Source organism: Phoxinus phoxinus (genome assembly GCF_949152265.1).
Source record: "Phoxinus phoxinus genome assembly, chromosome: 8".
Classification (NCBI taxonomy): domain Eukaryota; kingdom Metazoa; phylum Chordata; class Actinopteri; order Cypriniformes; family Leuciscidae; genus Phoxinus; species Phoxinus phoxinus.
Window position 1 is genome coordinate 33,843,702 of NC_136883.1, and position 25,551 is coordinate 33,869,252.

The window sequence follows — 25,551 nt, forward strand, 5'->3', positions numbered from 1 at the left end:
GATGTTAAATCCACTATTGTTTTATATAGAATTGTTCTATAGTCTATACAGTATTTAATGTGATTAGATCAAACGTTAATTTAATTAAATTACAGGAAAAATTAAGAGTAATCGCTTACTTTATCCAGGGGAAATTAAATATTTTTTTAGTAATTAATTACACCCAACACTGAGTGCGACAACCTACTTCTTTACCTAAATGAATATATCTCAGGATAGTTTATATATATATAAATTGACTACAAAAAACCCAGGAGACATTTCCACAAACTCTGGAAAGATACAGTTAATTTAGCAGACACTTGCAGGGCATGTTTAATTGTGTTCACTTGCTTATCCAAGAGCTCAAAATATTATACTCATAATCTTAAATTTTTTGTTTAGTTATATATGAGCTAAATAAGTATTATCTTACAAATATTTATTTAAAAAAGAATCGACAACCTGGTTCGCTCTTAACTACCCACCCCCTCCCTTTCCTTACCGGAAGTAACGCAACCAGAAGAGTCGCCGCGCATCCGCTAACTACAGCAGTGGCGGCGAAACATTTGCACCAAAATCATAATTTTGCAATTGTTTTTGATTGGCTTTTGCCATACATATTTAACTTACAGACAAGATGTTATCATTAGATTTCCTCGACGATGTTCGGCGAATGAATAAGCGTCAGGTGTGTATTTATTTAGCCTGTTAGCTCGGAGCTTCCTCTGCATTGCTTTCTCTTACTACACGTCAGCTTGAATGACAGTGGCTTTAACGGTCTACACGTATCAATGCTCTTCATTGCGAGTTGCAAAGATAAAAAAAGATGGTTTGATTGACTTTAGATATATTGCTGTTATTGAGCAGATGGAGAGGAGAATAAAAACGGAAGTCGGCTTTTTGCAACATCTGCTATTCTGTTATTCTCTGCTAACTATTTCATTTGAATACTAGTTGCTACAATGCTTTCACTTTTAGCCACTGGACTAAAAACGTCTGAATTCTGCAGCATCTTTGCTAAAAACCCATACTCTCACTTTTTCATCATAGGACAGAGAAAAAGCTGATGTTAAGCATCATGTCTTGTGTTTTTCAGCTTTACTATCAGGTGCTGAATTTTGGAATGATTGTATCTTCTGCCTTGATGATCTGGAAAGGCTTGATGGTTGTAACTGGAAGTGAAAGCCCGATTGTGGTTGTTCTCAGGTAAGGACATCAGTATGAAGCCGGCTCATCACTCTCATACCAAATGCTTTGACTTTTGTGATGGACAAAATGGTGAGATTTTTTTTTTTCCAGAATGCTCTGATACCTTTTATATGATACAGTGTTCCTTCCAGGAGTGTTTTACTGGATTGTAATTTCATTTACAGAAACATTAGAGCTCATTTTGTTGAACTGTTGTAACGGGTCACTATCTTATAGTGAGTTTTCAATATCCTTAATATGCATTAATCAAAAACAACTGGAATAGTAATAGAAATGCACTGGTAAAATTGTGTGGAAACCTTTCTTTATGTATGCGTTGTTGACTTTTAGGTCCATAATTTTGGTTGAACCTGCATGTTTTGATTTCATAATCCGTTTATGAATGTTTGGAGGGAATCAAAATATAAAACCTGCTGGGAGATTTTAAAGTTGATTGAGGCATATGTTTCAAAATCTGCACAGGACAATAAAAACGAGTATGTCTAGGGCAATGAAGTGTTATGAAAGTGTTGATTTCATTATGTTTTGCAGTGGAAGCATGGAGCCTGCATTTCACAGAGGAGACCTCCTCTTCCTCACAAATCGTGTTGAAGATCCAATCAGAGTGGGAGAGATTGTTGTGTTCAGGATCGAAGGAAGGGAAATTCCAATTGTACACAGAGTCCTAAAAATTCATGAAAAGTGAGTATTCTTATAAGATCACAATGAATATGTTATATACACTCCCTGGCCAAAAAAAGGTCAGTTTGGATTTAAATAGGCAAATGCTTAAGAGTCTATGATTAGATCATTATTGCATTGATTATTATGTTCCTAGCATGTTATATGTTTGGAAACAGTTCTTCTAACCCTAATTGGAGTGTGTAGCGCTTCATTTCTTTAACAACCATGTTGAAAGACACACCATGGCCATATTCCAGGATGACAATGTCAAGATTCATCAGACTCAGAGTTAAGAATACAAGAGCCCAGAGCTTAAATTCATTGAAAGTCTTTGTGATGTGCTGGAGGAGACTTTACAGAGTGCTGGACTCTTGCATCGTCAATACAAGATCTTGAGCAAAAAAAAAAAAGATGCACCTCTTGATGGAAAAACATCACATTTATTTCCAGGTCTAGATGGTGCCAATTCATGTGTGAAAATGATTCTTCATTCTCCCTTCCAGCCATTCTTTCACAGTTTGAGCCTGATGAATCTTGACATTGTCATCCTGGAATATGTCCATGATGTGTGACTTCCTATATGGTTGTTTAAGAAATGAAAAGCTACACACTCAATCAATTAGGCTTAGTAGAACTTTTGCCAAACATATAACATGCTAGAAAAATAATGATCTAGTCATAGACTCTAGCATATGTCAATTTAAATACAAACAGTAACTTTTTTTACACTCTTAAACATTTCACTGTGGGTTTCCACAGTGGGTTCCCTAAATACACTTTTTTTTTTTTTGTGAACAGTTCTTAAAATATTTTTTCCCCCTAATTGTAAAGAACATTTTGATAATCTAAAGTACCTTTTGTGCAATGGAAAGGTTCCATTTAATGTTAAAGGTTCTTCAGGGAACCATCAATGCCAATGAAGAACCTTTATTTTTACCCTTTTGCGGTTTTCTGTACACACTGTTTTTCCCCCTTCCAATAACACTAATGCCCACTGATTTCAGAGAAAATGGCGATATCAAGTTCTTGACCAAAGGTGACAATAATTCTGTGGATGACCGAGGTCTTTACAAGCAGGGACAGCACTGGTTGGAGAAGAAAGATGTGGTGGGCAGAGCAAGAGGGTAAGATCTTAAAGATTAGTACAATAATAATTTACCGTAGTAAAATCCTCAGACATCTTCTTTACACAAAAAAATATGATCTAGTAATGTAAGTATCAATCTATTCCATGTCCTGCAATGCTTTGTGTATGTTCTCACATTCCTGATCACTCTTCCTCCATGACAGGTTTGTGCCTTACATCGGAATTGTCACAATTTTGATGAATGACTACCCCAAATTTAAGGTATGCCATGTAAACATGTAATGAATCAAGTATAAGTGCCCCTATTATGGTATTTTAATGTTCTCTTTAAACTCTGCACACCTTTTACATTCACAAACAGTTATATTTCACACCAGATGTAAGGTAATATCGGAAAAACCATAATGGGGGCAATTTAAGTGATACGATTTTACATTGCAGTTGTTCTAACATGTCTTCTTTGTTCTTTGACAGTATGCTGTACTCTGTTTGCTCGGGCTGTTTGTTTTAGTACACAGAGAATGAAGACTTTCAAGAGTAATGCTGTCAGGGAACACATCCCTCTTGTGACCAGTTTTTATGGTGTCTTTTTTGTGAAAATTCTACACTTGCTCTTAGAGACAAAGGTCAAAAGGTTATCATTTTCTCTGTTCAATGACAGTGCAAACACAAGTACTGGAAGAATTTGTATTTGTTAATTTTCCGTACATACCAAATTCGGGGTTTGTTTGATCTGACTTTACAGCTGTACTTGTACACCATATGTTAAGATCTGTCTAACTCTTTCTTAAAGACTAAATTTTGTATTGAATTAAAATGTTGAGTCAGATTTGAAAGTGTGTTCTTTTTTTTCTTTTTTTAAATAAATTCATTCTTATTGTTCATTTTCTTAAATTCACATGGAAAGTATTGTCACATCTATATAGCCTTTAAGATGGGAATCATAAATATGAAAATTAAATATAAAAAAACTATATTTTCCTCTATGTATGCTTAGAAAATGTGCATCTTAATGATTTAGTTGTGCATTACTTTAGATTTTTTAAAAGGATAGCTTTTTTAAAAAACTATAATAAAAAAAATTCTGTCATTGATTACTTAGCCTACTTACCCTCATGTCGTTCCAAACCTGTAAGACTTTTGTTCATCTTTGAAACAAATGAAGATCTTTTTAATGAAATCTGAGCTTTCTGTCCTTCATTGACAACTTTACAACTACCACTTAGACGCTTCAAAAAATGGATAAAGAGCTTGTGAAACTAATACATATGAATTGAGCGGTTAAGTCCAACATTTTTGAAAAGATTCGATCCCTTATGATGAACGAATTGAACTTTTATTCACATAAACATGCATCAACTCGCACATCAGTGGTAAACAGAAGCTCAAGCATGTTCGCTTGATGTGCGAGAACCAATGAGGTTCATTCTCGTGTTAAGCGTGTCAAGGTTGAGCTTCTGTTTGCTGGTCAATGTTTATATGTGAATAAAAGCCTAAATTCAATCTGTTCATCATATAAAACGATCAAATCTCTTCAGAAAATTTGGACTAAACCACTCATTATAGGTTAGTTTTACGATCTCTTTATGAACTTTTTGAAGAGTTAAAGTGCCAGTTGCGTAGCTGTCAATGAAGGACAGAAAGCTCGGATTTCATTAAAAAGATCTTCATTTGTGTTTTGAAGATGAACGAAAGTCTTACACTGCAAAAAATGCTTTTCTTACTTAGTATTTTTGTTTTGTTTCCAGTCCAAATATCTAAAAATTATTAAATCAAGAAGCATTTACTAGAGAAGTAAAATAACATAAGAAATTCTATTTTGTTTTAAGATAAAAAGAAAGTAATTTAAGTAATTTTTGCTTAAAACAAGCAAAATTATCTGCCAATGGGGTAAGAAAAAAAAATCTGAATTAGAATGGAAAACAAGAAAAAAAATCTTAATTCAAATGGAAACCAAGAATTTTTTTCTTACCCCATTGGCAGATAATTTTGCTTGTTTTAAGCAAAAATTACTTAAATTACTTTCTTTTTATTTTAAAACAAAAAAGAATTTCTTATGTCATTTTACTTCTCTAGTAAACGCTTCTTGGTTTAAGAATTTTTAGATATTTGGACTGGAAACAAAAAAAAAATACTAACTAAGAAAGTATTTTTTGCAGTGTACGGGTTTGGAACAACATGAGTGTGAGTAATAAATGACAGAGTTTTCATTTTTGGATGAACTATCCTTTTAAATTCTTATGTTTGTAAAGTATTGTTATTGTATGATTTTATTATGAGACACCCATATAGTCTTTAAGATGTGAATCTTAAATATAAAAAAAACGATATTTTACCTCTATGTAGCTATATGCTTTGAAAATATGCAACTAAATGTTTTATTCGTGCCTTTAACGTTAGATATTTTAACTCGGCTAGGCATTTATTAGGCTAATTCGCGTAAACCAGACTTTAAAGCAAATTAATCAATTAATAAATCTTGATAAGTCATAGTAGGTCCTCGTGCTTATTACATAGTCACACATGCGACTCATAACTATTGAAATGATTTATGAATTCCCAACGCCTCAAAACGTTTTACCGTTCTATAATTCTATTAACTTGCATGCGCACAGCCTACGCACGTCACATAATGTTTCCCATCCTCATTGAAACATTCGCTGTCGTTAAGTGCCTTCAGTGACTAAAACTATGACCTCAGAGCCGTTTGGCATCTCGTGCCATATAAATACCGCCTGCAGAAAACAACAACGAAGAGCTCGCGACCAGGTGAATCTCAACCGAGGAATCCAGTTACTTGAGAAGATGGCTTTGAGAACTGAACATGGACATTGCAGATATAGCCTATTGTTTGCTTTCATTATGCTTTTTAACATATCCTTAAGCACATCTGTGAGTTTCGATTTAACGGAGCTGCGAAATAAAGTTTCGAAAATTAAAGTGCATCCACGTGGGAATCTCTGGGCGACAGGTATTTTATTCATCGTTTATTTGCTATAGTCGTCGTGACTATTACATCAACTTCCCCAGCATCATGTTATGTCTTCTTCCAGGTCATTTCATGGGCAAGAAGAGTATTTCAAACAGCCAGCTGCAGGACTCTCCGTTCTTCTCAAAGCTTCTCAGGAATACTGTGGGAGAATCCGAGGATTTGAGGGAGATGATCACTCAGGAGCTGCTGAAACTTGCTCAGCTTGAGCATCCAAAAGGGACACGAGATGTTTATAATCAGGTGATCAGAGCTATTTACAGAATTGGACAACAAAATGTACAGGATTAAAAAAAATGCAGATACATTGTTGCTTTGTGATTATTAGCCTTATTTTATTTATTCATTTTTCAGGATATGAACTTCATTCATTGTAAAGCTTTTGAAAAGCTATACGTTGGAAATAATTAACCTATGTTAATTATTATGTTAACCTATTAACCTACATATAATTGTAATAAAATGTTAATTTGACAAACTGTACAATATCTATATGTGAGTCTGCTTTTAATGTTTGTCATACAACACTAAGATGTTTTGACAGCAGAAAGTGTATGCAATATTCATTAATTCAACTGCTGTAAATATGTCTGGATATCTGAAAGAATAAAATCAGTGGATGAATGAGTGAATGGATTAATGGATAAATGAATGTGTTAAAATATTTTTAAAAATAAATGTGAAACTGCAAATCAGTCTTTTACATGTCTCTGCAATATAGGGTTACAGATGTAATCTAGATGATCATTTTATCTATTGCTCTTAAAGATTTTATTTTTCAAATGACTAACTAAGCAGACATTAACCACAGAGGAAGGATCATACTCTAATTATGGTGCAAAGCAGCTTATCTTTCCCATGGGTTTCCCTGATGCACAAAGGGATTTGGAGCCGTTGTAAACAGATGTAAGAAATGCTTTTTGAAAATTTTCACATTTTGAAAAATCCTTTAAAATTGTTTTCGGATAGTAATGTGAGGGGAAATGTTTGAGCACCAATAAAATATATCTGCGCAAAAGCAATTTAAATATCAGATCCATATACTCTAAACTGCAACATCACCGTGGTCCGTGAACAAAGAAATATTTTTCAGTTAGTGATTTAAAAAATAAATAATAATTTTATTACAATTTATAACATGGAAATAAATCTATTATTGCATTTAATTATTACTATTATTTTTATTTTTTATTACACAATTATTTAATATTATTTATGCATAGGAATATTGGACTATTTATATGCATTAGTGTGAATGCTGGATTTAATAATATAAATATACAAGCTTAAACTTACAAATACTGTTTTAATGAAGGGAAAATATCCATCAAAATAGTCTCTAAAGTGATTAATTTTAGCTGTAGATAAAATAGGCCCACAAATAAATAGTCTTTTTCTTTAAATAGGTAGGTTATTTTGCAAACCTATAGAATTTTATCTGAAAGAGACCATCAGTGTGCAATTAATTATAGTTTATTAGATGATCAAAATCACCATGTCGGAGTGCATTTAGGCTATCTTTTGTTTCCCATCTAGCCTTTGGAAAAGTATTTACCCAACTTTGGAAACCCAGACCACACAAATAAGTTTAAGCACATGTTAAGAATTATAAAAACTTCTTTAAAGCAGTGATTAAACGTGGACATGACATCCTCATCTGGAATATTTTACCTTTTGACCACTGACCTATAGAGGGCAGCAATGCACTGACTGCACCGGGCCGCTACATGAGCGCGAGCCGCGAGGAAGAGCTTCTCATGTTTTGCTGTAGAAAAGCATGAATATCCTCCCGTCAACCAGACTTTTTGCAATATAATGCCTTTAATAGTGATGTGTGGATACCCGTGCAGTGGTAAAACCCGACGAGCCCATGAACTGAGAGAATACTTCACCCAAAATACAGAAAGACAGGTTCATATAGTCGGAGATGAAGTTCAAGGGATTGACAAGAGCTCTGTATATGCAGGTGAGAAGATGATGCGTCGAGTTTAACAAGCATGTATTGCCATGTGTGTATGTTAGGACAATACTGAAGCCAAAGGTCTATCTAACTGAGAAAACAAAACACTTAAACCAGTTTAAAATGGTTTGCTGCCTGGTCTTGTAAGCAGTGTTGGGTAAGTTACTCTAAAAAGTAATTAATTATTAGCTATAATTACTTATTCAACAGTGTAATTTGATTACTGTACTAATAACTCTCTCTAAAAAGTAGTTTATTGGATTACTAATTATTTTCTGAATCCCATATCAACCTCGATCAGTTAAACAATGAACACGAAAAAGCACTTTTGATTCTTTCACATAAACAATATGCAATTGCATAAATTATTCTTGACCTGACCAAAGTGTGTAAAGGGAGGTTACATTTAAAAGAAAATACGTTTTAGCATTACATTTTGATGTTAAATCCACTAATGTTTTATATAGAATTGTTATAGTCTATACAGTATTTAATGCAATTACATTTTTAATTAAATTACAGGAAAACATTTAGAGTAATCCCTTACCTCACTTTTTAAAGGGAAAAGTTATTAAATTTACCTAATTAATTACACCCAACACTGCTTATAAGATTTAGTCAAACTTTTATATTTGACACTAAATTTTACATTTGTGTCTTGCTTCCAATTCTTTGCAATTGATCTGAATATAATAACTGACACAATAATGCTATTTCTTTGCCTACAGACTCACAGAAAGAGAAGAGTTTGAGAGGATCACTGAGAGCTGAAGTGGAGAGGTGATTCATTTATGTCTCATATAATATCTCTGTTAAAGATGCAAAAGAGACTCAAACATAACAATGATCAACGGCAAACATGGATGTTCAAATAATGTAGAAATATTTAGAAAGATCTATTTAATCCATTTGCCAAATTCTCATAATTGTAATGTCCATGAATTCATGTTGTTGTTTTTTTGGAAAATATTTGTAAAATTGTCTACAAAAAAAGAAATTGATTAAACATATTTTTCAAGGTAAAAGTATTTATACAAATGTCATGAATGTTTTGAGTCCCGAATACCAAAAAGTGCCTTTTTTTTATCGATTTGAAAAGATTTTTGATCCTCTTTTGTTATACAAAGAGAAATAGTTCAGTAAAAGTTCTTCATGTTCAAATTAATTTGAACATTTAAACGAAGTCGTAAATGTAGTTTGGGAGTAGTCTAATAATTCAGTCCTGTCAATCATAGTCACAACTGTGTATAAGCAGCAATCATAAACTTCTCTTATGCAAATACAGTTTGGTTTTAAGTGGGAATGATCATGTGCTATAGAAAAGTGAAGATAAAACATGCTGTTGCGGCTCCTGCTGGGAGGAATTTTACACCAATAATTATATTTATTAAATAAATAATATACTTATATTTAAAAAGTCCACATGTATAATTATAACTGTACACTAATTGTAATTATACACTTGCGTTATCAGGGTACTGTGACTTTGATTTAAATGATTTCTCTGTGCTTCTCTCTCTTTGTAAACAGGAAAGTCAATAGAGACGACATTGTGATTCTTGATTCCTTGAATTATATTAAAGGTAAATCAATGTTTGTTCTGTTATGATGAATACATCTGCACCTTTACTATTCATATAATGTTAGGTGTTTAAATTTACTTTTAGAAGTTATTGATCCTGTACAAGAGTAAAACATTAAAGGAACACACCAACTTTTTGGGACTTTAGCTTATTCACCGTATCCCCCAAAGTTAGATAAGTCCATACATACCCTTTCCATCTCCGTGCGTGCCGTAACTCTGTCTGACGAACCCACCGCTAGCCTAGCTTAGCACAAAGACTGGAGGTAAACAGCTCCAGCTAGCATTCTGAGAATATAGTTTCACAGTATGTATACGGTTAGAAGATGGATGTGTCTCATGTGACCTTGTTCTTTGTACACGCTGTGACTATAAATCACAACATGTAAATAGGAAAATGTTGGTGTTATTCTGTCACTTATTGGGAGCAGTATGCTAGCTGGAGCTGTTTACCTCCAGTCTTTGTGCTAAGCTAGGCTAGCGGTGGGTGCGTCAGACAGAGTTACGGCACGCACGGAGATGAGAAGGGTATGTGTAGCGGACCCCCGCCCGAATGATGGCCAAAACTTTACTGATGTTAATGAAGTTTATTGAGTCCTTTTTCACTCCACAAATCACCGTAAGACTCCAAAAATCACCGTAAGAGCTAAACAAACAAAGTACAAGAAGCGCGAATTACCGACTAGTTCAAAACTATCATTAACATTAACAAACAGCGAATTACACAAAACAGTCATAACAACAAACAGTTATCAAATATATATTATACAGACCTTATGCCTTTTCGGGGGGTGCTTAAAGTTCCAAACGTTATAGCTGCAAAACAACTCTGAAGCACTTGAATTACGTGCTCTCCCTTTCCTTCCCCGTAGACGACAATACCCGTCAAAATAAAAGTCCCTCCTTAGTAAGACAGATACTGATTGCTTAAACCCATCTAAACAATATAAACATAAAAAATGTGTTCAAAAACTAATTCGAATATTTATCAAACCGAAGTCTGTTACACTCCCACCAAATTATAAATGTTATTTCAACATGCATAATTTTCAAACATAAGTAATTTTAACTTATTATAAACATTGTGTGTATGAGTGTAAAGCAAAGTCCTTTTGAAGATTTGTTCACTCCGCTTCCAATAATAAGACCAACTTCTGAGCTGGTCTCTCTACAACTGAGACCTTGTTTAACCGTTCACCTTTCTTGTTTAGTTTTTTGTCACCAAGTGCTATTGTGACTTTCCTTACTAGTCCATCTTGGCTAGTTACAGTGTCTACGATCCGTCCTAGTCTCCACTCATATCTTGGAAGGTTCTCATCTGTATCCATGACCACATCACCAATCTGAAAATTCCTTTTTGGAGCATGCCAGCATTGTCTAGCCGTAATGTTGTGGAGATACTCTTTTTTCCATCTACTCCAAAACTGTTCAGTAAGGTACTGCACCCGTCTCCATCTCTTTCTCCCATAGAGATCTTCTCTTATGAACTTTCCTGGTGGTGGTAGGACTGTGGTGGCTTTCATGGTAATCAGATGGTTAGGTGTGAGCGGTTCTAAGCTCTTGGGGTCGTTCAGGTTATCCACTGTAAGGGGGCGACTGTTGACTATTGCCATGGCTTCATAAAATAAAGTGCGCAGTGAAGCATCGTTGAGCCTGCCTGATGAGAGGGAAACTGTAGCATTAAGAACACAACGTACAGTTTTGATTTGACGCTCCCATACACCACCTGCATGACTGGAATGAGGGGGATTCATTACAAAATCACACTGTTTATCTGCAAGGAAAGCAGAGAGCCTTTCTGGGTCAAGTTGCTGTAATGCCGAGTTCAGTTCATTTTTTGCGCCAACGAAATTGGTACCTTGGTCACATCTGATCTGCCTCACTGTGCCTCGAATTGCAACAAAGCATCGTAAACTGTTGATGAAAGCATCTGTGGACATATCTTCTAACATTTCTATATGAATGGCTCTTGAACAAAAGCAAGTTAGAAGCAGACCATACCTTTTGTGCTGTTTTCTTCCTTCTTTAGTCATGAATGGACCAAAGCAATCCATACCACAATACACAAACGGTGGGGAAGGCTCTACACGTTCTGTGGGAAGATCACTCATCCGCTGGCCTTCCACAGGTTTTCTCAACCTTCTACAAGGTACACAGTTGCGAATGTAAGATGTGACAGCTCTGTTTATTCCAGTTATCCAATAACCGGAAGATCTGATTGCATTAATTGTAAAACCCTTTCCTTGATGCTTTACACTTTCATGATAGTGAGCAATAATCAACTTTGTTACATGATGATCTTTAGGAAGGATCAGTGGGTGCTTGAATGAGTGAGTGCATGATGAGTGGCTAAGTCTTCCTCCCACCTTAATCATACCATCCGTATCTATGAAGGCGTCCAGGTGATGAAGTTTATTATAACCTGGAAGTTGTTTTCCTTGACTCAGGACATCCATTTCTTTCTGATACACTTGTTTTTGAACTCCTTTTAGAATCAAGCCTTTTGCATGTTCCTGTTCACCTACAGAAGCTGGCGAATTATTTTTATCCTTCTTAATCCGTCTTACAAGGCGTGCAATGGCTTTGACAGCATTAGACCAAGATGAGAACTTTGATAAATGGTCTACAAGATCTTTACTTTCTGTGGTTTCTGTTTGAAACGTCTGAATCTTTTTAACTTCTGGATCTCCTACTGGAAGTTCCGGTACAACATTTGAGGTCTCTATTTCTTTCTTCCACAGGAATGAAGGACCCGAGAACCAGTTGGATGAGAGCAATTCATTTATTGTGTTTCCTCTTGAAGCATTGTCTGCTGGGTTATCATCCGTTGGGACGTACAGCCATTGTTTGGGTGTTGTGCTTTGGCGTATTTTTTGGACTCTGTTGGATACAAACGTATGAAAACGACGGGCGTCGTTATTGATGTAACCCAAGACCACCTTTGAGTCAGTCCAAAAGAATTCGTTGACATTGGTGAGGTCAAGCTCTTCTCTGAGCATATTGCTCATTTTGACTGATACCACTGCTGCCGTCAACTCTAACCTTGGAATTGTAGTAATCTTTACAGGAGCAACCCGGGCTTTGCCAATGAGGAAAGTGCAATGAATCTCATCCTTCTCATTGATTACTCTCAGATAAGAACACTGACCATAACCACAGGTACTTGCATCAGAGAAATGATGTATTTCCGTTTTTACAATTCTACCGAAATCAGCAGGCACATAACATCGTGGTATGTCCACCTTTTCAAGATTGACAAAGTCATTCTGCCATTTCTCCCACCATGGGCTAAGAGCAAGGGAAAGTGGATCATCCCAGCCTGTACCTTGGCGACACATTTCTTGTAGGATCCTCTTACCATTGAGAACATAGGGAGCTACAAAGCCCAAAGGATCATATATGGAGGCAACCGTTGACAATATGCCACGACGTGTTGAAGGTTGACCTTTCAGTGTGATATGGAATTGGAAGCTATCACTCTGTATGTTCCAATGAATTCCCAACGCTCTTTCAAGTGGCATGTCACTGAAGGTAAGATCCTTGGTTTCAAAGTTTACAGCACGTTCTGATGCTGGTATGCTCTGCAGAACAGTGTTGTCATTTGACACAAACTTGTGAAGTCGAAGACCTGCCTTTATGCACAACTCCCGTGCTTCCTTTGCCAGCTGAATGGCCTTTTCCACCGTCTCTACACTTGTGACTCCATCATCAACATAGAAGTCTCTTAAGATGAACTGAGCGGCTAATGAGTGTGATTGACTATGCTCACTGGCTAGATATCTCAGTCCATAGTTTGCACAACCAGGCGAAGAAACCGCACCGAAAAGATGCACTTTCATTCGGTAATCTTGAAGCAATGAATTTGTGTCTCCGTTTTTCCACCATAAGAAGCGCAGGTAATCTCGGTCATTTTCCTGGACATGAAACTGGTGAAACATTTTTTCGATGTCACATATTACAGCTATAGGATGCCTTCTGAACCTAACAAGGACTCCGGTGAGATTGTTTATCATGTCTGGTCCTGGTAACAAATGTTCATTGAGACTTTTGCCTTTGAATTTTGCAGAACAATCAAAAACGACACGTAGCTTGTCTGGCTTTTTTGGATGGTAAATGCCATGATGAGGTATGTACCACTTTTCGCCATCAGTTCCATCATCATTCACTGTTTCTACATCACCTCTTTCAATGATGTCATTCATGTAAGTAATGTAGTCTGTCTTATATTTCTCGTTTCTACAGAATTTCTTGTTCAAATGATTGAGTCTGACCTTGGCAAGCTCTCTGTTATCAGGTAAGTATGGCCGTTGTTTGAACGGAAGAGGCATTTCATAATGTCCTTGAGCATTTTTCTTAATACCTTCTTTGAGTTTTTCTAGGAACACAATATCATCCTGAGAAATTGTCTTTTCGTCTGCTGTGACATCCTTAAAGTCCGACTCGAGTACACGGATGGCATCCATAGGTGTCAAAGCTGGAATCTCCTTTGTGGCTATTCTGTGACAAAGACTGACTGATGTTGATCCGTTGATACCAGGTGTGGAGCAGCCCACAACACTCCATCCTAAGTCAGTTAGAATAGCATAAGGTTCATCATCTTTACCTAGTATGACTTGCCTGGGAGCTAGCACTCTGTGGCAGTTGTAGCCAATAAGTAAACCTACTTCACAGCTGAGAAGAGGTGACATTTCGTCTGTGATTACCTTCAAGTGACTCCAGTTCTTTGCCGTTTCCTGCGTTGGAATGTGATCACGATTGACAGGAATACACTCTTTGGTGTATACTGGAGGCAGATTGATATGTACTGATGAATTGTACCCTCTCACACGAAGATCAGACGCTCTTTTACTTTTAATTATCATATTGTCTCCCATCATGGTGGTAAGTTTGAGTTTTATTGGCTGAGTATCCACTTGCAGTGCATTACTCACGTCTTCATCAATGAAAGTGGTGTCACTCTGAGTGTCTAACAAAGCATAGACAAGCTGTTCATTGGATGGATTTTTGATGGACGACACCCATACAGGCACAATCATGGATGTAATGACTGAACGACCTTCTCTTGTGATATTAAGCGACATGGCATCTGTAATCTCACTCTCACGTGCACGCTCATTGCTTACCGTTGGTTGCTTTCTGTTTCCGTTATTCTCATAGTTGTAATCATGAAGACATGTGGGATGTCGCAGTTTGCACACATCACATGTGTGGCGACGCCAACAATCCTTAGCACAGTGACCTGGTTTCATACACCCAAAACAGAGTTTGTTGTCTTTGACATAGGACCTTCTGTCTTTCAGAGACTTTACCATGAATTCTGGGCACTTACAGAGTTGATGGCTGTCATCTTGACACAACATGCATGGTGTTTTTAACTGTCCTTTAGCCATTGTCTGTTTATCACGGTTCACTGTTGTTTGTGTTTTGAAGACAATTGCCTTGTTTCTTTTGGTTTCATTTGAGATTCTTCTCTCATGGGGTGACTCGCTTGAATGAAGAGCATGTAGAGAAGTGATAGGATTACACACTATTTCTGCTTCAGTAGACATGAATTTTACAAAGTCTTGAAAGCTTGGAAATTCCTTGCCGTCCATAAGTGATGTTGTGACTTGGCGGTTCCACCTGGAGGCTGCCCAGTCAGGAAGTTTCTGTACCAGCTTTTGATTCTCTTCACAGTCGTTTAATATTTCCAGGCCTTTAACATGAGGTATGGCTTGCAGGCAGGCATTTAAGAAGTCTGAAAATGTTCTCAGACCTTCTGCGTCTTTGGATGGTATTCTTGGCCATTTTGACAGCTTTTCACGGAATGCTCTTTGAATGACAAATGGCTGCCCGTATCTTTGGTTAAGCTTGTTCCAAGCATCTTTGTATGCTTCTTCATCATTACGATAAAAGGTGCCTTCAAGATATTTGTGTGCTGAGCCACTGACATACTTTTTCAAATAATAGAGTTTATCAGCTGCAGAGATGCCTTTTCTATCTATAAGTGACATAAATGAGGCTTTCCAGTCCACAAACTGAATTGGGTCTCCATTGAACACTGAAGGCTCGGGTATGGGTAACCTGTTGATGGCTATGCTGTCCTGAACTGCCTGAGCAAGATGCGACACTTCACTAAGAGATGTTGACTGGACAACATTGTATTGCTGTTGTGTCGTTGGGAAGATTTTGTTTTTCTGACTTTCACGTTCATTCTGTATAGACTGACTCTTTGTCTCTTGCTTTATTCCTTCATCATATGATTTTACTCTGGCTCGAGCAACCTCTAAATCCTTTTCTATCTGCAGCTGTTCTAATTCAAACCTGTGTGTCTCTAGCTCTTGTCTGAGCTGCTCTTCTAGAGTTCTTATTTTTTCCTTTTGTTGTCTTTCCTTTTGCAATATTTTGTATTCAGCCTCTTTCGCAGCCAGCTCTGCCGCCGCATCTGCTCGCTTGCTTGACGTACAAGAAGGTCTAGAATGGTTGCTGACTGTTTGTGAAGCACTGGAACCATATATGGAACGAGCATAACTATGAGCTAAAAGTTCATGTAGACGGCCCTTTTCCTGTTCTGCATCAAACTCGCCATCTACTGTTGTCAACCTTTCCAGCACAATTTTGACGATGTCATTGGTCACGGCTTCACATGCATCAATTTTACGTCTTAAATCAGCAGCTGGTGTGATATGTTCCCTTATTTCACTGAAGATTTTTATGATACAGTTCTTTTTATCATCAAGAGAGTCAGCAATGTCAGCAAGCTGCTTATCAGAGATCTCTGATTTTAAGTCATGTCTTGCTTTACGAGCATCTAATTTCCATTGGTCATACAAAGCCGTTAACCTTCTTTCTTTCTTACAGCACTCATCTTTCTGGTAAGCAAGCATTTTCTCCGTAGGAATATGTGGACGTTCTGAACGTCGAGGGAGCTCTGCACTGTCTTGTACATGACACTGAAGTTCAGATGCATTTTTATCTTTACATTTAACTGCTTTTCCATCATCTTCCTTTTTACCTTCTGATTCCATCTGCAGCAGGCTTTCAGATTCTGAATCGTCAGTATCATTTTCCATAGTCAACTCACTTTTATGGCGTTCCAGCTCTTTAGACCATCACGCTGATTCCATCGTGTTGCAATCCGTTCACAATCGTCACGTTGCTCCCATGAACAAGCACGTGCAGCGGGGATGTGAACCAGCGAAGGTGAAGCTCTTACTGTAGCGGACCCCCGCCCGAATGATGGCCAAAACTTTACTGATGTTAATGAAGTTTATTGAGTCCTTTTTCACTCCACAAATCACCGTAAGACTCCAAAAATCACCGTAAGAGCTAAACAAACAAAGTACAAGAAGCGCGAATTACCGACTAGTTCAAAACTATCATTAACATTAACAAACAGCGAATTACACAAAACAGTCATAACAACAAACAGTTATCAAATATATATTATACAGACCTTATGCCTTTTCGGGGGGTGCTTAAAGTTCCAAACGTTATAGCTGCAAAACAACTCTGAAGCACTTGAATTACGTGCTCTCCCTTTCCTTCCCCGTAGACGACAATACCCGTCAAAATAAAAGTCCCTCCTTAGTAAGACAGATACTGATTGCTTAAACCCATCTAAACAATATAAACATAAAAAATGTGTTCAAAAACTAATTCGAATATTTATCAAACCGAAGTCTGTTACAGTATGTATGGACTTATCTAACTCTGGGGGATACGGTGAATAAGCTAAAGTCCCAAAAAGTCGGCGTGTTCCTTTTAAAGTGTTATATTAAGTGGCATACAAACTCTCAACAGCTGGTGTTGCATGTGACACTCTTATGATTTCAGTTTGGCATATTAATTGTTTTAATTCCAGGCTACAGATATGAGCTGTTCTGTCTAATCAAACATACTCAAACACCCCATTGCTTGGTATGTAAGCTCTTATATATAACTTATATATTATCTATATTTTTGTATGTTTTGCACATAATGCTATAACCCCTGCAGATGTACTGTTTGACGTCCGCTGACGTGAGCTCAGAATGGAATAAATGCAGAGAGGCTGATACTCAGTACACACAGGAAATGTAAGCATTCGTTTCGTCTCAGTGTGGTTCTGTTAATTATGTGTTTCTGTCATAAGATATACACTACCGTTCAAACGTTTAGGATCAGTAAGTCCATATAAACTGATTTTAATAGATTAAAAGTTACAGTAAGGGCATTTATAATGTTACCAAGGTTTTCCATTTCAAATAAATGCTGTTCTTTTGAACTTTCGATTCATCAAAGAATCCTGAAAAATCACAGTTTGCACACAAATATAAACTCTTTTCAACGTTGAGAATAATACGAAAAAAAGCTATAAAAAAAATTCAGCTTTGCATTTAAATTGCATTTGTAAAATGGGTTTACATTGTAATAACTTTTTTTTTTTTTTTTACTGTATTCATCAAATAAATGCAGCCCATAAGAGACTTTAAAACTTTTTTTTTTTTATCTTACCGACCCCAAAGTTCTGAATGGTAGTTTATGTTATAGAATAAAGATGCTAAATATATTATCCATTGTTTTTTTAAAACAACAGTCTTGATGGACTAATACAGCGTTTTGAAGCCCCTGATTCAAGGAATAGATGGGATAGTCCACTCTTTACTATTCAGCAAGAAGACTCACTTCCGTTTGAAGCCATCTGCGATGCACTTTTTAGAAGAAAAGCACCAGCACCTAATCAGTCCACACAGAGCGTAAGACCACTAATAATGCATTATGCATGAGTATGTAGCAGCATTGTGTACTTTTCATTTCCCATGAATAGACATTAGAACATGTTTCCTTTTCTGTTGTTGTTTTTTTACAGCAACCGCTCTCATCCACCAACTTTCTGTACGAGTTGGACAAAGTTACTCAAGATGTCTTAATGGTATGATTTTCATCTCCTTCAGGTGTTCTGTTATAAAAATAGAAAGCTTTCAGAGTCATTTTTTCCTGTTTTATTGCCTACAGGTGAGCGTTTATAGATTGCTTTGGCATTGCAAGTCAGTATCAATAGAATGTGTCGTCATACGGGTTGTTTTATGTCCCAGGCTGTTCTTGAGTCACAGAAGACCAGCGTCCCTGGAGATCTCATTTCCATTCCTGGAGCTACAGAAAAGATATCCTTTATTCTCGCATGTTTAGCATTTCTCTAGCTTTGAATTTCTATCTATTAGGTTTATCATATGTACTGGCAATACCGATACCAGTCGGTACTTAATTCAAAAAAACAAACAGCATTTCTAAATACAGAGTACTGTGTATATTCGGTACACACTAATAGATGCTGCTTTCAAACACTCTCATTAGTTTTTCGTTTGATTGCTCTCTGAGCGTCAAAGGTTTCTATTTACAGTGTGTTTTATAAGCGTTGAGCATTGTAGCCAATCACAATCTTATCTGTTGAGCGTGTGAACGCAATGGCCTATCAGAGGTGCTAGTCAGTAAGTTAGTCTGAATCCAATTAAAGGCATTTATTGTGTACTTAATGCTTGCAAAATCTTTCCGTTCCCTTGCCAAAACTATTGTTCCCCTAAGAAACTTTGCGTTCGAATGCAAAACATTTTGCAAGTGAACGTAAAGTTTCTCAGGGAAATGCAAAACATTGTCGAGCAAACGCAAAGTTTCTCGGGGGAACGCAAACCGTGGTGTGTGAACGCAAAGTTTCTCGGGGGAACGCAAACCGTGGTGTGTGAACGCAAAGTTTCTCGGGGGAACGCAAACCATGGTGTGTGAACGCAAAGTTTCTCGGGGGAACGCAAACCGTGGTGTGTGAACGCAAAGTTTCTCGGGGGAACGCAAACCGTGGTGTGTGAACGCAAAGTTTCTCGGGGGAACGCAAACCGTGGTGTGTGAACGCAAAATTTCTCGGGGGAACGCAAACCGTGGTGTGTGAACGCAAAGTTTCTCGGGGGAACGCAAACCGTGGTGGGTGAACGCAAAGTTTCTCGGGGGAACGCAAACCGTGGTGTGTGAACGCAAAATTTCTCGGGAGAACGCAAACCGTGGTGTGTGAACGCAAAGTTTCTCGGGGGAACGCAAACCGTGGTGTGTGAACGCAAAGTTTCTCGGGGGAACGCAAACCGTGGTGTGTGAACGCAAAGTTTCTCGGGGGAACGCAAACCGTGGTGTGTGAACGCAAAGTTTCTCGGGGAAACGCAAACCGTGGTGTGTGAATGCAAAGTTTCTCGGGGGAACGCAAACCGTGGTGTGAACGCAAAGTTTCTCGGGGGAACGCAAACCGTGGTGTGTGAACGCAAAGTTTCTCGGGGTAACAAACATTTTGGAAACGAACGCAAAGTTTCTCAGGGGAACGCACAATATTTGGCGAGAAAACGCAAAAGCATTGATGACTTATTTTTTTCCTCTCATCTCATATTTTTTTCCACCACCATGTCCCTTTAGGGGCTCTGTAGCTTTATCTCTGATTTTTTCAGGGAAATGTAATGTCTTGCTTTGCTGAGCCAACCATCACTGCTATTTGATGTTTCTCACTGTGACAACACAGAAATGTCCTACCATAAACGTTCAAGGCATTAGAAACGATTACAACATGAAACCAAGATCAAGCCTGGAATATTCGACTTGTGCTCGATTGAATCTTGCTGACAGAACGTTGATCCGTTTAATGCTAACTGAAGATGAGTTGTAGTAATAAACAGGACCTGCGCATGTGATGAATACACAAACATCAAAGAATGTCATTTCTCTCTGACGGAATTGCAGTTCGGTGGCTGTCCATTACAGCTTTAGCGTTTAGACACGTAGAGAGACGGACCAGTGCTGGCCGCCCTTCGAGATACAGAATTCAAATGGGATTCATTAGAAGTTCATTTATACTCGTTCTTTGTTGTCTCGCAAATAAGTCCGCTGGTTAGTCCAGTTTTCCAATCACATCCACTGTGGAGCATTGAGGGATTTATTTGGAGAATGTGGTTCCATCATAGTTTGTGCATGTTGTCTTATCGTATAAAAATGATCTGCCTCAATTGAGCACATACGTTTTTTGTGCATTTTTTTAATTTATGCGCATCTCCGTTTCCATTTATATTTTTTTATATTCCAAAATGCATCAAAATAGGCGGATGGCCACAGCTAATGATAAAAACAGTTGTGCTGCTTGATGTTTTTTGTGAAAACTCTTTGATAAATAGAAAGCATTTATTTGAAATATAAATATTTGGTTACACTTTATTTTAAGGTGTCATTGTTACAGTGTAATTATATATTTAAGCACCAAGTAATATTAAGCAACTACATGTACTTACTATAGGGTTAGGTTGAGGGTTAATTGCATGTAATTATGCATAATTTACTGTTATTACTACGGTAAGTACATGTAACATATGCAACAACAAGGACACTGTAAAATAAAGTGTTACCAAATTTTGTATTTTGTCAGTTTTGATACATTTAATGCATCCGTTACTGAATAAAAGTACATTCTTTCCAAAACAATAACACTGCAGTATTATTAATGCGTTCCTTCTCATCGATATGAAACACTTTTTTTTTTTTTTGCCAATGCAATGTACTTTATTGTAACAGCCCAGTTTTCTTAACTTGTTCAATACATCGAACTCACGAGAAGTCTTAACATGGTGGAGCTGAGGAAACTCAGACGTCAGTTCATCAGTTACACCAAGATGCATCCAACAGAGAACATTGGACAGATTGCCAATATGTTTGTGCAGTATCTTAATAAGAGTATGCACTAACAGGTGTTTTTTAATTTGTAATTCTCAAGCAATATTTATTGTTTTCAAGTTGCATTTTAAGAATGTTTTGAGTGCAATAAATGTTCAACTTTTCCAATGTCGTTCTATATTCATTGGTGTGTTAATACAAATCATTAAAGAGTAGAATTCTGGTCGAAACAAACTGGACCGTTCCAGGATATTAATTTAAAGTTGCGCAGTGAGAAAATTGGAGGAAATATCACAAGCTGGATTTGATTCCCATCACCTAACAACCCAACATGTCACCCGTCCGGTTCACTGCAGTGCTTTTTGTCTTTCTCTCAGAGATTGTTCCCTTTTCTCTTCAGTAACAGGGAACATGCTGGGAAACGTTCAGCTGCCGTCTGGATGTTTGTCTTCAGTGGTTCACCGACCTTGAAATGAGCGTAATGTTTGATTGAAGTCACCAATGCGTACATACAGATGTTTCCAGGCTTCAGACGTGGGCAGGCTAATGAAATGAACCATAAAACTCATTGAGACGCTGACTGTTAGTGTTTTTCATGCAAGTCTTCTGTTTATGCCTCTGGGCAAATGCAAGTGTTTGGAGAGCCATATTGACTCTTGTGTTAGGGATTCACTGGGGGAAACAGGCCAGCTGTTTGTGTACAATTTTAATCTGGTGTAATATGATTTGAAGAAAACATGCACTCCAATAACTTCTGTCATGACCCCTCAGACTCTTTCGCATGGTGAAAATAGCAACATGTTGGTTATATTTTTGTCAATCTTTTTTTTCATGTTTTATGTTTGTATAGTCCAGTCTTTTTTGGCATTGTAAGTCCCAATTTCACAATTTGGTTAGTTATTTGTTTTTAAAAAATTATCACTCCTTAACTATGTGGATGATTCTTATGTGTTCTTAATTGCAAGGTGTTCTTTACTGTACAGGAATATTAGTTGTAGGACATGAAGTGCGATTTAAAGAGGACCTATAATATTTTTTTTTTTTTTTTTTTTACATTTCCAACTTTCTTTAGTGTGAAATGTTACTGCAAATATACAAAGTAAGAAGAGTGTCTGAACTCTCAAACACTCTCGAAGTGGTTCTTCACAACCAGAGGTGGACAAAGTACACATCTTCCTTACTTGAGTTGAAAGTACAGACAAATATTACTCCGTTACAAGTAGGCTAAAAGTTGTAAAGACTGATTTTGACCTACGTAAAATTACAGAAGTACTCGTTTTTAAAAGTACTTAAGTATCAAAAGTAAATGTCAATGCATTGTTATATTATTGTTGTAATACTTACAGTACCTTATGCCTATAAATCTATGGCTGCCTACCTACTCTCATATCAATATCACATTTATTTCTAGAACAGTTTCAGTAGTGGGATTAAATGTGAGATTGAATAAGTACACTCAATAATGTCCACAATGGTTCCCTCAAATAGTGCCCTATTTAAAGTTTGTTGGCATTTGAGTATGAATATGTTAGCCTTACTGTTATCTATAAGCTAGTGTGCTCCAAAACAATGACAAAATTTGCATTCAAAAGACCAAACCCAACTCTGAAAATGAAAATCAGGTTGATGTCAGAATCCAACGTCAGATTGACATTAATCTCCAACCTTTCTACGCAAGGACCTTGACAGAAATGTAGTGGAGTAAAAAGTATGATATTTGTCTTTCAAATGTAGTGAAATTAAAGTAAAAAGTGTCCAGAAAAAATAATACTCAAGTAAAGTACAGATACTCAAAAAGTGTCCTTAAGTACAGTACTCAAGTAAATGTACTTAGTTACTGTCCACAACACATTAGTCCAGCTGACCAATCATTTACATTTAAGAATTTGGCAGACGCTTTTATCCAAAGCCACTTACATTGCATTTCAAGGTATAGGCTACACATTCACATTCTTATCAGTTATTGCTTTCCCTGGGAATCGAGCCCATGACCTTGGCGTTGCAAGAGCCAATGCTCTACTGTTTAAGCTACTGGGCAGAGAGGTGCTGCAACCTGCAACAACATAAAATATGTGATATATATATATATTAACATTCAAGCTTGAAACCCTTTTCTAGTATAGGCTACCCCCAAAAAACTAAATTTGGAAAAGGACTTTTACAAAAGACTTTGTAAAAGGGCCTATAAGTCCTCTAAGTAGAAAGAAAGTACACTACAGTTCAAAAGTTTGAGGTTAGTACGATTTTTTTTTATTCTGCGAGGACGCATTAATCTGATCAAAAGTGACTATAAAGATAACACTGATAGTAAAAATGTTTCTTGTTTCTTTCAAATCATCATATTAGAATGATTTCTGAAGGATCATGTGACTGAAAACTAGAGTAATGATGCTGAATATTCAGCTTTGCCATCACAGGAATTAACATTTTTAAATATATAAAAATACTAATAAAATACTTATAAAAGCAAATCTTACAAACCCAAACAATGGTAATGTATAGTTATAAATACAAAGTCTTACAGAGTACTGAGGTTTTCTTTGCTCCTTTTCTGTAGGGATCTAACGGAACATTAATCCAAATTAAATAAAATCAGCATTATGTAATCAACGGTTGAAGTGAAATGCTTTACTGTATTAATTCATTGTGAAACTTTACATAACATTCTATCAAGAAATTGCTTCATCTTCCCACAACGAGGGCTTTTTTTATCTTAAAGCAGTTCAATGTTCTCAGCTTAAACAAGTGGTTTTATTCATTTATTTTAGGGTGATTTTAGTATAAACAAAGACTTTGTTCATTCCTCTCTTTCAAAGAAATATACTGTTTTCCGGAGGAGGAATATTTGATCTTTTAATCTGTACAAGTAATTTTGAGGAAACCCACTGGCTAAGAAGGGAGTGGAAGTTCCTCTCTCTTTAAACCTCATTAGTTCAATAATCGGGTTAGTAACAAGATATTGTGCTGTTTTATGTAAGAGGAAGCATAATTACTGAAAAGCTGTAAAAATATCAGATCATTGGCTGTAACTAATGTGAAGGAAAGCGTTGTTGTGCATGTGCTTCCACTTCCTGACCGCTGCTTTTGGAATAATTTTTATGCTACTGTACATGTTGTAGTGCAACAAAATATTTTAATAAGAAAAATGGACACAGCACATTCAATAATCCCCAACTTGTCTCCAAGATATGCACAATAATATATACAAACTTTTTGTTTATTAATTTCAACCATATAGAATGCCGACAGAAATGTATACAAGTATTAAAATGCTTTATATTTACACTAATTAAAGGTTTAAAACCAATGAAACCGTCTACTGTTCTTCATCGCTTTTATGAGTCCGTTTCACTGTTACGGCAGTGCCGAAAAGTCTGTCCCAGTGACTAAAGAAAGGTGCAAAGTTGCTGCTGGGTTTCTGGTGATGCATGTCATGGGCCATCGCCCCTCCAAGAAGCCCAAAAGGAACCAGGTGGCTAGGAGAATATGGCAGGTCGTAGCCGATGTGGTCTTCCACAGACATCCAAATGCTGAAAACAGTGATGGTCCACACGGTCAAAGGATGGCACTTGAGCAGGACGGGATCGAGGTTGCTCCAGAAGCCCACCGTCATCAGCTCCACGCCGCTCAGGTGCTGGGTGGACCAGGAGAACGGCGAGATGTAATCGTGATGGATGGCGTGGACCCATCTGTACAGGTGAGGGTTTTTGTGGTGCACCATGTGCCAGAAGAAGTACTGGGCGTCGAAGACGAGCAAAGCACCCAACCCGCCTGACAACAGCTCCCATACGGTCGGAGCGACTGCTGGAAGTGGAGGCGCAGGCATCACCACGTTGGTGATCAACACAGCCGGGAGAACAAACACTAGATGATTGTACACCGCCGTTCCCAGAGTCCTCAGCATCATGCCGACGGTGGGACGCCGCTCCTTTTGGATCTTGTACTTGAAAAGAGGAGCTTTCTCTCCTAGGACATCCAGGAGCGCGAAGGGGACGCTGAAGATGAAGTAGCTGGAGAAGGCGAGCAGCACAGGGAAGAACGGAGACGAGACCCGGCTGTAGTGCTGATAATACAGGTGGTCCCACACGGGCTGGAGGAGACGGTTTGAAGCGCTGGACGTTGGGAGCTGAAGAGCGACTTCACTGATGTTCCACATCCTGCTGCTGGATTGAGCAATGGCAGTGAATGCTGATGGGGAATAACCCAGCCTTATTTATACCACTGAGCCAGACTTGGAACTCCGGTAAATCCATGATAAGGTGCTTTCTCTCAGCCAAAGTTTCCAAAATTAGTGAACTAATGTTATGCAGGATTACTTCCATCAACTCCTGGCACAGAAGAAAAGCTTTCTCAAATACCCCAGTCTCTCCCTCTCTTTAAAGTCTGGGTTATTGATCTTTAAATAGATGGAATTATTACTAAGACCT

At 37.3% G+C, this 25,551-nt stretch overlaps 4 protein-coding genes across 5 annotated transcripts; 2 read left to right on the plus strand and 2 right to left on the minus strand.

Moving 5' to 3' along the window:
- The first annotated feature begins 47 nt into the window (after positions 1 to 47).
- On the plus strand, positions 48 to 4,154 carry sec11a (SEC11 homolog A, signal peptidase complex subunit). The gene is made up of 6 exons (XM_079620939.1): positions 48 to 670; positions 1,079 to 1,188; positions 1,723 to 1,872; positions 2,859 to 2,978; positions 3,145 to 3,202; positions 3,416 to 4,154. Exons 1-6 carry the CDS (start codon positions 620 to 622, stop codon positions 3,464 to 3,466), a joined length of 540 nt encoding a protein of 179 aa, XP_079477065.1. The 5' UTR covers positions 48 to 619; the 3' UTR covers positions 3,467 to 4,154.
- A 3,425-nt stretch (positions 4,155 to 7,579) lies between these two features.
- On the plus strand, positions 7,580 to 24,433 carry kti12 (KTI12 chromatin associated homolog). Of its 2 annotated transcripts, none has more exons than XM_079620594.1 (9): positions 7,580 to 7,896; positions 8,619 to 8,670; positions 9,421 to 9,473; positions 17,316 to 17,371; positions 17,450 to 17,529; positions 18,030 to 18,189; positions 18,303 to 18,365; positions 18,529 to 18,597; positions 21,052 to 24,433. In XM_079620594.1, exons 1-9 carry the CDS (start codon positions 7,746 to 7,748, stop codon positions 21,193 to 21,195), a joined length of 828 nt encoding a protein of 275 aa, XP_079476720.1. In that variant the 5' UTR covers positions 7,580 to 7,745; the 3' UTR covers positions 21,196 to 24,433. The 2 variants fall into 2 exon arrangements, with proteins under 2 accessions (XP_079476720.1, XP_079476721.1); XM_079620595.1 differs by having other exon boundaries at positions 18,449 to 18,597; positions 21,052 to 22,212.
- LOC307003101 (uncharacterized protein) lies at positions 10,597 to 16,970 on the minus strand (the record flags this gene model as incomplete). The annotated part of the gene is made up of 2 exons (XM_079621214.1): positions 16,908 to 16,970; positions 10,597 to 16,780 (listed from the first exon to the last, which is right to left on the minus strand). Exon 2 carries the CDS (start codon positions 16,522 to 16,524, stop codon positions 10,597 to 10,599), a length of 5,928 nt encoding a protein of 1,975 aa, XP_079477340.1. The 5' UTR covers positions 16,525 to 16,780; positions 16,908 to 16,970.
- Positions 24,433 to 25,389, minus strand: ch25hl1.1 (cholesterol 25-hydroxylase like 1, tandem duplicate 1). The gene has a single exon (XM_079620593.1). The coding sequence runs from the start codon at positions 25,278 to 25,280 to the stop codon at positions 24,441 to 24,443; it is 840 nt and encodes a 279-aa protein (XP_079476719.1). The 5' UTR covers positions 25,281 to 25,389; the 3' UTR covers positions 24,433 to 24,440.
- Between the last annotated feature and the right edge of the window lie 162 nt (positions 25,390 to 25,551).

Excerpts from the sequence above, each read along its gene's own strand:
- sec11a (XM_079620939.1), top strand. The coding sequence starts at position 620 with ATGTTATCATTAGATTTCCTCGACGATGTTCGGCGAATGAATAAGCGT. Across the intron at positions 1,873-2,858 it reads GTCCTAAAAATTCATGAAAA|AGAAAATGGCGATATCAAGT; the intron begins GTGAGTATTCTT and ends CACTGATTTCAG. Across the intron at positions 2,979-3,144 it reads GTGGTGGGCAGAGCAAGAGG|GTTTGTGCCTTACATCGGAA; the intron begins GTAAGATCTTAA and ends CCTCCATGACAG.
- kti12 (XM_079620594.1), top strand. The coding sequence starts at position 7,746 with ATGCCTTTAATAGTGATGTGTGGATACCCGTGCAGTGGTAAAACCCGA. Across the intron at positions 17,372-17,449 it reads CTCAAACACCCCATTGCTTG|ATGTACTGTTTGACGTCCGC; the intron begins GTATGTAAGCTC and ends TAACCCCTGCAG. Across the intron at positions 18,366-18,528 it reads TTACTCAAGATGTCTTAATG|GCTGTTCTTGAGTCACAGAA; the intron begins GTATGATTTTCA and ends TTTATGTCCCAG.
- ch25hl1.1 (XM_079620593.1), bottom strand. The coding sequence starts at position 25,280 with ATGTGGAACATCAGTGAAGTCGCTCTTCAGCTCCCAACGTCCAGCGCT.